The sequence below is a fragment of the Leptonychotes weddellii genome, chromosome 5, assembly GCF_054177405.1.
Source record: "Leptonychotes weddellii isolate Sample4059 chromosome 5, ASM5417740v2, whole genome shotgun sequence".
Lineage (NCBI taxonomy): Eukaryota > Metazoa > Chordata > Mammalia > Carnivora > Phocidae > Leptonychotes > Leptonychotes weddellii.
Window position 1 is genome coordinate 33,737,242 of NC_138373.1, and position 10,039 is coordinate 33,747,280.

At 57.5% G+C, this 10,039-nt stretch overlaps 1 protein-coding gene and 1 long non-coding RNA gene across 2 annotated transcripts; one reads left to right on the forward strand and one right to left on the reverse strand.

The window, feature by feature from the left end:
- The first annotated feature begins 7,832 nt into the window (after positions 1 to 7,832).
- Positions 7,833 to 9,885, forward strand: ZG16B (zymogen granule protein 16B). Its single transcript, XM_031034485.2, has 4 exons — positions 7,833 to 7,920; positions 8,010 to 8,092; positions 8,388 to 8,487; positions 9,455 to 9,885. Exons 2-4 carry the CDS (start codon positions 8,038 to 8,040, stop codon positions 9,810 to 9,812), a joined length of 513 nt encoding a protein of 170 aa, XP_030890345.2. The 5' UTR covers positions 7,833 to 7,920; positions 8,010 to 8,037; the 3' UTR covers positions 9,813 to 9,885.
- LOC145721404 (uncharacterized) lies at positions 8,025 to 9,540 on the reverse strand. Its single transcript, XR_014145075.1, has 3 exons — positions 9,358 to 9,540; positions 8,252 to 8,383; positions 8,025 to 8,078 (listed from the first exon to the last, which is right to left on the reverse strand). It is a non-coding gene; the product is annotated as an uncharacterized LOC145721404 (long non-coding RNA).
- Positions 9,886 to 10,039: the final 154 nt, after the last annotated feature.

Sequence of the window (10,039 nt, forward strand, 5' to 3'; positions counted from 1 at the left end):
CCCGCCAGGCAGGAGGCCCCGTCTGCTCCCTCTCACCAGCTCCCTCAGAGGCCACCACTGCGTCAGGTGCGGGCGCCCCGTTTGTTTCCTTCCAGCCCTCCCCCACGCCACACGCAGCAGGGCCAGCGGCTTCCTGGTGCTCCTGGGCTCCTGGCCAGGCTGGGCACCCCACCCCTGCAGGGACCCTACCACCTCCTGTCGCCCCTCACCCCTCGTGAGGCTCCCCCACACTTACATGGCGCCTGTGTGACCGGCTCTGGCCTGACTTGGGGTCCTTGCAGGTGCCGTTTCCTTGGTCTAGAATGTTCCCCCTTCTCCTGATTGAGCCCTGCTCTCCTCCAGGCCTCATCTGAGACGTCGCTCCCTCCACTCTGTCATCCGCTCATCACACCCATTAGGGTCCTTCAGGCCGGCTCTCCCTTTGTCACTAACTGGCCGTGGCCATACCTTCCTGCATGGGCGGTCCCGGAGCCTGCGCTGGCCCAGCAATGACCACGCAGCCCTGTGCCCTTCACGGTGGAGACACCCCACAGCCCCACCCGGGATCAGTGATGGGCTCCGGGAAGTCTGGCCACCCCCTCCTGTGGCACAGGCCACGCTGGATGTTTCCAGGCCCAGGGTGGAAGGGAGTCCCAGGGGACCATCGACACTCCGCCCCAGGGGATCATCATGGTGCAGCGCTGGGTCCCTGGTTCCTTCACCCCGTGGTGTCCCCCACCCTTGCTCTCCTGAGATAGGCCGGAGATGGTAAGTGCTCTCAGCCATCCTGGGAAGGGAACTGGCAGCTTCAGGCGGGCCACTCGGGGCTCATCACCCCTCCACCCCCCGTCCCTGCCCCCTTCGGCGTTCACGCTCCCAGCTGTCTTCCGTGGAGGACACGACCCTGCCACAGAGAGTGGCCCTGTGCGCCTGGGCTCAAGTGCCCTGCACCAGCTGCTGCTGGGACCCGGTCACTGACCAGTGGGCCTGAGCCGGTGGCCAGTGGAATTGCTTGTCCCTCCAGAGCTGGATCAGGGCGTGTCACCATGCTGTGGACAGCTGGAGTCGCTCTGACTGCTGGGGAGGACGTGCATGGTGGGGACATGGCAGGCCTGTCTGGTGAGGAAGATGGAGGCTGGGTGGGGAGTCGCCAGACCGTGAGTGACCAACGTCCCATCGCATGTTTTCCCAGCAGCCACGAGAGGGGCCTTCCCTTGTGATGAGTTCATGGAGACAGTAAAACCTACAACTTTCATCTTCGAGGACATCTGTACTTTGGAGTCAAGATTTTTTTTCTTTTTTCCTTTCCTTTTTCTTTTCTTTTCCTTCCTTCCTTTCTTTCGTAGGCTCCACGACCAGTGTGGAGCCCAATGTGGGGCCTGAACTCATGACCCTGAGATCAAGACCTGAGCTGAGACCAAGAGTCGGACACTTAATCAACTGAGCCACCCAGGAGCCCCTGGAGTCAAAACTTTTTAAGCATAGTTTTTATAGAGTAAATGTTAGCATATTAGACTCGTGATTATTTTTCACTTATATTGTGGGTGGTGCCAACAATGTATTTTTCCTTCTCCTTTCTTTTTCTTATTCTCCAAAAAGTTGTAGAAGCCAGAGCAGATATTTTAGGTAGCCACTAAGATTTATTACTTCCCTTATGTAAACAAGAATAATTATGGAGAAAGTGAAGTATTTCTGACGGGTTCTGATTGTAATCACAGTCTAGAGCTTCGTGTATCTCATAGTGTGTGCAGAGTCGGGTGCGACTAGGGACACACCAGAGCATCAACACTTGTCACCCCCAGGTGATGGCCATCTAGGCGATTACCATCGCTTTTAGCCTTTTCCAGATTTCCTTCGCTACCCCTTTCCTATTGTGCTGTAATCAGAAAACAAAACCAGTAAGTGTATTTAAAAACCAAACAAGAATCCGGTTGGTTGGGTGTGTGGACAAGTGACATTTTCTCAAGCATATGGAGGCTCTGTGGATGCAGATTCAAGCCTCCTGCCTGCCACTTGCACGGACAAACGCAACAATAGAATGCTATCAAGATTCTGGAATAGGAGCTAGAAGGTGGTGCTGCAGGGTCTTCCAAGATTATCTGAGAAAAGGTCATTTCGGTTTTTGAATTCTAGACCCGCTAACAGCCAGTCAAGCGGGAGGGCAACATGATGTCATTCTCAGGCAGGACGGCTTACGAAGGTGACCTCCCGCCTGCCCTTCCTGAGGGAGGTCCCTGCGGTGGGGAACAGAACCGAGCCCAAGGTTGTCAGCGTCCAGATCTCCAGAGACTGAGTATGTCACTCTGTATGGCAAAAGACACTCTGCAGACGTGGCTGAGCCAGCGGCGTGACATGGGGAGATTATCCTGGACTGCCCGGGTGCAAATGGTGTCATCCCAGGGGTCCTGAAACCTGGAAGGAATCAGAAGCAGCAGTAAGAGCGGTGGCCTAGGATGAGGGCGGATGAGGGGATGGATGCAAGGAAGAATAAATAAGAGATGGCAAAATGGTAGAAATAAGGCATTGAAGTCCCGTTTCTACTCCCAGAAAGAAGAGAAAAAGGACAATCAGGAGAGTTAGGGGTGAGGGCAGCAAACCCAAGGTCCAAAATTAGCCAGCGTTCCCCAAACTGACCTGACCATGGAACCCTCGTTTTGGGGGAATTTCAGAAGAGACTTGTAAGACACTGCCCCACGTCTCCAGGGCTAAGCCGGGGCCTGGAAGTTCCCTCAGTCCCTCCCTGATCTGATACCCTTCATCTCCTGGGGTGGATTTTTCTTCAGTAAAATCTCAGGTCTTTCAGCACCTTTCTCTGCTGTGTGCCCCCTCTGACACAAGGGGGCACTGCTGAGCTGCGGGCTCCCCGCCCAAGCTGCCCAGGGGCTCCTCTAGAGGGGAGTGGAGGGCACAGGTGCTTGGTTCCTCAATGGATGTTTGCTAAATAAGCAGGTACCTGAACATGCAGGTGAGTTAAGGGGCCTGAAACAATGTTTATTTCCCCATACCTATTTGAATGGGATGAGGACCCCGGCCCGCCCACCACCTCCCCGTTGCCATTAGCCCCGTTCTGTGTCTGCGGGATCCCTTCTCTACACCCAGGCGGTCTCTCCCTTATGGAGTCTTATGGCCAGGTGCAGAGCCGCGCATCCACAGGTCTGCCCACCGCGCAGGCTGGTCTCCTTTGCATGCAAGAAGCAGGTGGTCGCTTGAAGAATTTGCACACACCCTGCCGGGCTTATTCCCAGCCTGACAGATATTGCTGCTCCGGACAGCTGTTTAAGATAATGGGCGAAGTGGTTCTGTTGCAGAGCCAGACTCGTTTGTATCGTAAAAATAGCCTCACGATGGTGATTCTAAAAATAATGCATTCTCCTTAGAAAATACAAGTCCGCAAAAGGAGCATAAAGAAGAAACTGTTAAAGATCACCAGAACCCAACTTTGAACCAATTTCTGAACACTGGACATTTAGGTTGTTGACAAATGTCATTACAAATGACATTTTTGGGGCACCTGGGTGGCTCCGTTGGTTAAGCATCCGACTTATCTTGATCCCAGCTCAGGTCTTGATCTCAGGATCGTGAATTCGAGCCCCACGTTGAGCTCTGCACTGGGCGTGCAGCCTACTTAAAAAAAAAAAACGACATCTTTCTGTAATCTTATAAATCTCGGCACCTGTTCCTAGTCATTTTTTCGGCTAATGTTTCTATGGGTGCAGTGCTTTAGTCAAATGGGCTTCATGTTTTCAAAGGAGTTTAAACCACGAGGAGGACTCCAGTACACTCCTCCAGCAAAGGAAGAGGGACCCACCTCCCACCCTGTTTTGACCCTGAGGGTGTCCACTTTTATATCCTTTATAAACTTACAGGTTAAAAAAAAACACTTCTCAGAGGTGTGGGGGGCTCAGTCAGTTAGGCGTCTGCCTTCGGCTCAGGTCATGATCCCGGGGTCCTGGGATGGGGTCCCCATCTGGCTCCCTGTTCAGCGGGGAGCCTGTTTCTCCCTCTCCCTCAGCCTTCTGCTCCCCCTGCTTGTGCTCTCTGTCAAATAAAATCTTAAAAAGACCAAACAAAATGCTTCTCAGTTTGTAAAAGTGGTACAGTCTTACCAAAAAATAAAAGTCAAAGCAATACAAAAAAGGACAGGGGAGGAAGAGGAAAATGTCCTAAATCCCCTTACCTGGAAGTAACTGTAGTTTTGTTTGAATATTGTTTCAGAAGTCTGTTTGGAAAGGCAGGTTCTAGGACAGGCACGTGGAAGGATGGGTAGGGTGTGGGTCAGGGTGGGGGCCCGGACACACGTGCCTCCGAACTCCAGGGAACAAGGAGACGTTTACAAAGAGAATCCTTCTCTAAGAGTGTTGGACCCCAGCTATGCGGCGGGCTTCTCAAAGCAGAGAGGCATGAGATGATGAGGCTGGGGCCTCAGTGGGCCTGGAGGTGGGGTTCTGGACACTTGGAGGTGGGACACGGTAGCTCTGGGGTTCAGGAGAGGCTCCCAGCCGAGCCTCGGGCTGGCTGGGTAATGCCCTGTAGTGGGTTAAATTGTGGCACCCCCCAAAGGATATGTCCTCTCAGAACCTCTGATGGGGCCTTATTTGGACTAAGGGTCTTTGCAGATGTAATTAAGGTAGGGATCTCGAGGAGCTCCTGGATAGGACGGGCCATAAATGCAACACCGGCTGTCCTTACAGAGACAGGAAAAGAGAAGCCACAGACACGGGGAGCGGCGCAGGTGAGGGAGGAGGAAAGACTGCAGGGGTGTAGCTACGAGCTGAGAAGCGCCCAGGCCGGCAGACAGCCACCAGAGACTGGAAGAAGCAAGAAAATGTTCTCCTTTAGAGACTTTGGGCTGAATACAGATTTATTTATTTGAGCAAGCGAGCACGAGCGGAGGGCGGAGCAGTGGGACAGGGAGAAGCAGGCTTCCCGCTGAGCAGGAAGCCCGATGCGGGGCTCGATCCCGGGACCCTGAGATCATGACCTGAGCCGAAGGTAGACACTCAACCGACTGAGCCACCCAAGTGCCCCGTGGGATTTTAATTACATAAAAGATTATAGACAAAATGTGTGGTTGGGTGTCCTGATTTTCCAAAATAGGTGTTGCATTTCTCTGGGGAGAAGTGGGGAAAAATGCTTAGCTTAGAGCGTGGCATCAGTGAGAATTCGAGGCCCTCTTGTCTGTTGTGCCACAGGCTTCAGAGCACACAGGGGTCTCCCGAAAGCCCACATCCAGCGAGCAGGGAGACCTGACCCAGCCCCTCACCTCTGCTGGGAGAAGGCCGCATTGTTCCAGCTCCTGGCAGAGTGAGGTCTGGGCCAAGCCCATGGGGGGATTATGGCCTCGCAAATCCCCTCCTGGGGAGCCCTCATCCTGAGGGACAAAGGGCCTGTGTTGAGTCTTCCCAGGGCCAGCACTGGGCCAGGGAGGATGAGGGGGCAGGGCTCCTGAAAGGGCCCCCCTTGCAGGTGTGCATGAGTGTACGTCCGTGCAGGTCATGTGCAAGGCCCTGCGTGTCGGGGCAGCTGGGCAGCCGTGCGTCCTCGAGGATGCATCTGTGTGCGTGCACGTGTGTGCAGGTGCCTCTGCTATAACCATACTCCTGCCCTCCGAAGATGCACCTCGTGTGTGCTTTTGGGCACGTCCTGGCACCCCCGTCATCTAGGCAGCAACTGGCTCTTCTTGCAGCCAGCCCCCCCAGGTAGTGCCCCCCGGGGTTCTGCCTACCCCCAGGTAGTGCCCCCCGGGGTTCTACCCACCCCCAGGTAGTGCTCTCCGGAGTCCTACTCCCCCCAAGGTAGTGCTCCCCGGGGTTCTACCCCCCTCCCCCAGGTAGTGTTCCCTGGAGTTCTGGTTCACACAGACCCTCCTTCTGGGTGCCAAGCCTGGCCAGCCTGGCACTAGGAAGAAGGCACCTGAGTTGGCAGCAAGACCCGCAAAAGTGCCCAGCAGTTTGAGGGGGTCAGGAACAGAGCCCACTTTGTGCAGTCTCCAGGCCCTTCCTCCAGAGCCGCGCCTGTCAAGGCCTCTGCCACCTCCACCCCACAGGAGGCTCTGGGGCCTCTGGAGGGGTTCGGCTGCCCCGTCCCTTCCCTCAGTGGGCCCGAGGGCTTCTGGGAGAGGCTAGGAGCATTGGGAGGCCAGGTGGGGAGCCCTTAGCTTTCAACATGAGTCAGTGGTGGGTGCCTGAGCCCTATGGGACCTCTCCAGAGAGACCAGCGCAGGCCAGGAAGGAAGGGCCACATCCAAAGCAGCTCTGTGCTCTCCCCACGGAGGGCTGGCTGGTAAATGCTGTAGATGGGCTGCCTCTCTTCAAGAGTGGGGACCAGGGAGCCTCCAGGATCGCTTACTTTGTGGGTGAAGGGCCAGAGGATACACGGGGCAGATTTTCTGGGTCACAAAGTGTCATAATTGCTCAGCTCTGTGGGGTGACGTGAATGGGTTTGGATGTGTGCCTGGAACACTATCTATGGGCAATGCCATCGGAGTTTCACAGGATTTTCATGCGTCACAAAGTGCTATTCTTTTGAATTGTTTCTAACCACTGAGAACTGTAAAAAGTGTTCTCAGCTCCCGGGCTGTGCTACAATGGGTGGGAGTGGGGTGCTCCCCGGGGTTCTGCTAACCCCTGGCCCAGATACCTCAGCGGGGTGTAGACAGGGCCTCCGCCCCATCCCCAGTCCCCCAACACTGCCATCCCAGTGAAACCAGTAGGAAGCCAGTGCTTCCAGAGTGGGTCTGTGCGCACAGGAGGCCGTTCTCTGCACCCTCTTCTTGTGACCAGATGGGACCTTCCTGAACACCCAGCCTGGCTCCTGGGCCGTGCATCCCTCCTTCCTCGCGCCCTCAGAGCGTTCCCTGGCGCTGCCGACACCACCCCCCAAATGGACAAGTGTGCTGTTTCCGATCTTTTGCAATTTCGAAGGACACGGCCCAGAACCACCTTGCCCACCTGGCAGCACAGGTGAGACCCGGGTGCTCAGGCCCTTGCAGGAGAAGGATCCCTGAATTCTCATAACACCCAAGAGGAGGCTCTATCCCAGCTCGCGGACAAAAGATGACCCAACCATCTGTTGGGGTGGTGGGAGCTCCCTGGACAGCACGCCTCACACGCAGGGAAGCCAAGATTTGGACCCAGTCTGGCTCCAGCGGCCGCACCGGCAGGGGCCTCAGATCTGCAGCCCTTGAAAAGTACCCCGTTACCTCCCACGTAAGTCTGACACCTAGGCCTGACCCCAGGAGCCCCCAGAGGCACTGGCCTAGAGAATCGCCCTCTCTCCGACCCTCTGTGCCCGGTCATGCCCCGGCCAACCCCGGGGAGCACTACCGTTGAGGCCGGCCCGTCCCAGCTACATCTGCTCTGGGCACAAAGATTGTCACTGTCTTCCAAGTGACACAGCACGGGGCGCCAACCCCTGGGTGTCTCTTAAACCTGGCGCCGGGCACACAGTCCAGCTCTCTCTGAGGGTCGGCCTGAGCTCCTGGAAGCCCACAAGACACCAAGCTCCACACAGGCCTGAATAAGGTCCTGGGCCCGGTTGTGCACAAGGCAGGAGCCCCTGTGGGCACCTGGCCTGTAGCTCCCCGGTGGGTGGAGGCCTGTCTGGCCAAGCTGGGGGGACTCCCAGCAACCCCCCATTCTAGTCCAGGTGCTGAGAAGAGAGACCTGGAGGTGGCAAAGAAACGCTTGTCACTGTCCTGTTTTGTGTAGGCCATGAGCCCAAGACAATAAACACAGTGCGCCTGGGAGCCTCCCCCAGGATGCCTCTGGGATTCCCCCAGAAAGAGCCGACCGCAATTCCTTCCTGTTGCCCTGGTGGCCCTACTTCCTTCCTTCTGGATGGGGGCCCACGGGGATGGGGTGGGTATAAAGGGCCAGGCGGAGAGCACCCAGGCACAAGACGCTGCACTGCCAGGACTGGGCGACGGACTCTCGTGGACAGGTACGGGCGGCGCTCCCCTCCCACGAAGGGGCCTGGCGAGGTCCGACGGGGGACCCCTCAGAGTCAGTGGCCTGCCCTCTTCCCTCCAGGAGCCTTGGGACTCACCATCCAAAGGCCATGCTGCTGTGGCTGACTCTCGCCCTCCTGTGGAGCACCACCTGCTGGGCAAAGCGTAAGTCTGGCTGGGTCTGCCCCCCACCCCGGGGGGCCACGCTCACCCCGGCCCTCCTGGCCCGTCCCCCCAGGGTGCCACACTCACCCCTCCCAGCCCGTCCCCCGGGGGGCCACGCTCACCCCTGCCCCAGCCCGTTCCCCGGAGGGGCACGCTCACCCCTCGCCACAGACCGACTCCAGTCCTGGGACCGCGCCGGCTGCCTGGAGGGCCATGTCTAGTTCAGGGCAGGGATACACTCCACCTCAGCCTGTGGTGCTCTTCTCTTCCCCACCCGGTCCCCTCGTCCATCTAGAGATGTATGGGGAAGGAGGAGGCAAATATTTCAGCACCTCCAGCGACTGTGAAATCACCGGAATCCGGGTGGCTGTGGGTCTCCTGGGCCTGGTGAAGAGGTGAGTAGGAGCGGGGCCTGGAGCCCTGTCACCACAGCCTCGGGAACTGGGGGGTTTCGCACCTCGTCCCCTTGTACCTGCGCTGGTCTCCCAATGACCCTGGGAGTTCTGGAGCCACCAGCCACCACCTTCCTGTTTGTCCCTGTCCTTGCGTGTCCTCCCCGGCCCACCAGCCCCTTCCGTTCTGTCCGCAAGTCCTGCCTGGCTTCCTGGGCTGACCTAAAAAGAGGGGTAGGTGATGCTTCTCCCTCCTCTCTCCCTTCAACGCCAAACAGCCTCTCAGTCCCAGATGCCCGATGGGGAACCCAGGGGGTGGTCTGTCCAGGGGAGGGTCAGAGGAAAGGCAGTGAGGTCAAAAAGGACTGCAGGCAGAACACCAGTCAGCAGACATGTGTGGAGGCAGAGAGCTGGGCCGCAGCTCCAGGCCTGGGCGGACCCGTGCTCTACACGCCCAGGGTCCTGGGGAGCACAGCAGGTGCCTCAGGGGACAGTGTGGCCAGGGCCGGGGGGAGGAGGCGTGGGGGGGGGAACAGGGAAGCCCCGATGAGCAGAGCTAGTGGAACTCCCCCAGGTAACTGTGGGGGTCGCTTGCTTCTAAGGCCTGTGACCTGGTCTTGCCGGTAGCTGGGGTTCAAAGTCCAAGCTGGGCTGGGGACAGCTCCCCACTGTGCGCAGTGAGAGCGGCCGGCACCACCTGAGGGTCCCCTTACAAATGATCTCACTGCCTGCCCCCCCAAACCACTCCCACTTTTCAGATAAGGAAACTGAGGCCCGGAGCGGCTGGGTAATGAACCCAAGCTCACAGAGCCCAAAAACATCAGAGCGGGGGTCTGAGAGCAGCACCTCGGTCCACGGGGTGGGGCTGCTGACCTGTCATGACAGGATTGCTGTCCTTGCAGGGGGATCGAGCGCCCGGGGAGTGGTGGGTCAACCTGGCTCTGGGCCTCCAACTCTTCCCGTGTCCCAGTATCCAGGTGAGATGTGGCGTGTCCTGGAGCACAGTGTTCGGCGCCCCAGGTGGGACTACCCAGGAATTCATCCTGCAGCCAGGAGAACACATCCAAATGATCTATGGCTCCTACAGGGTGTTTATCCGGTCCCTGATCATATCCACAGATCAAGGGCGCTATGCCACGTTTGGGAAGGAAAGTGGCAACACCTTCATAGTCTCCCCCAGTGAGGACGGGAAGGTGCTCACGGGAATCTGTGGCCAGCATAAGCTTTTAGGCCTTTCGGGCCTCTGCTTTGAGTGGGACTACCCTCCAGAGGATGAGGAGTGGACCACTGAACCAAACAGTACTAGAGACACGCAGTGCTCCAGCTGAGCCAAGGGGGCTGAGAATAGCTGAGTCTGGGCCTCAAATTGGAATCTGCCAATAAATAAAGCTTCTGCAAGAATGGTGTGTCCAGGTGTGGTTCTTGGGTCCAGGGTGTGACCAAAGCTTTCCCAGCTGGGGTGGGGAGGGGAGACAAGGCCTCTGGGGTGGAGGTGCAGGGTAAGGAAGGAGCAGGTCCCATGCCCCAGGCCTTGGAGATTCTGCCTGGGCAGATC

Bases quoted from the DNA above. Each gene is read 5' to 3' on its own strand.
- ZG16B (XM_031034485.2), top strand. From the start codon at position 8,038: ATGCTGCTGTGGCTGACTCTCGCCCTCCTGTGGAGCACCACCTGCTGG. The intron at 8,093-8,387 runs GTAAGTCTGGCT...TCGTCCATCTAG, and splicing joins CACCACCTGCTGGGCAAAGC to AGATGTATGGGGAAGGAGGA. The intron at 8,488-9,454 runs GTGAGTAGGAGC...CCCGTGTCCCAG, and splicing joins CTCCTGGGCCTGGTGAAGAG to TATCCAGGTGAGATGTGGCG.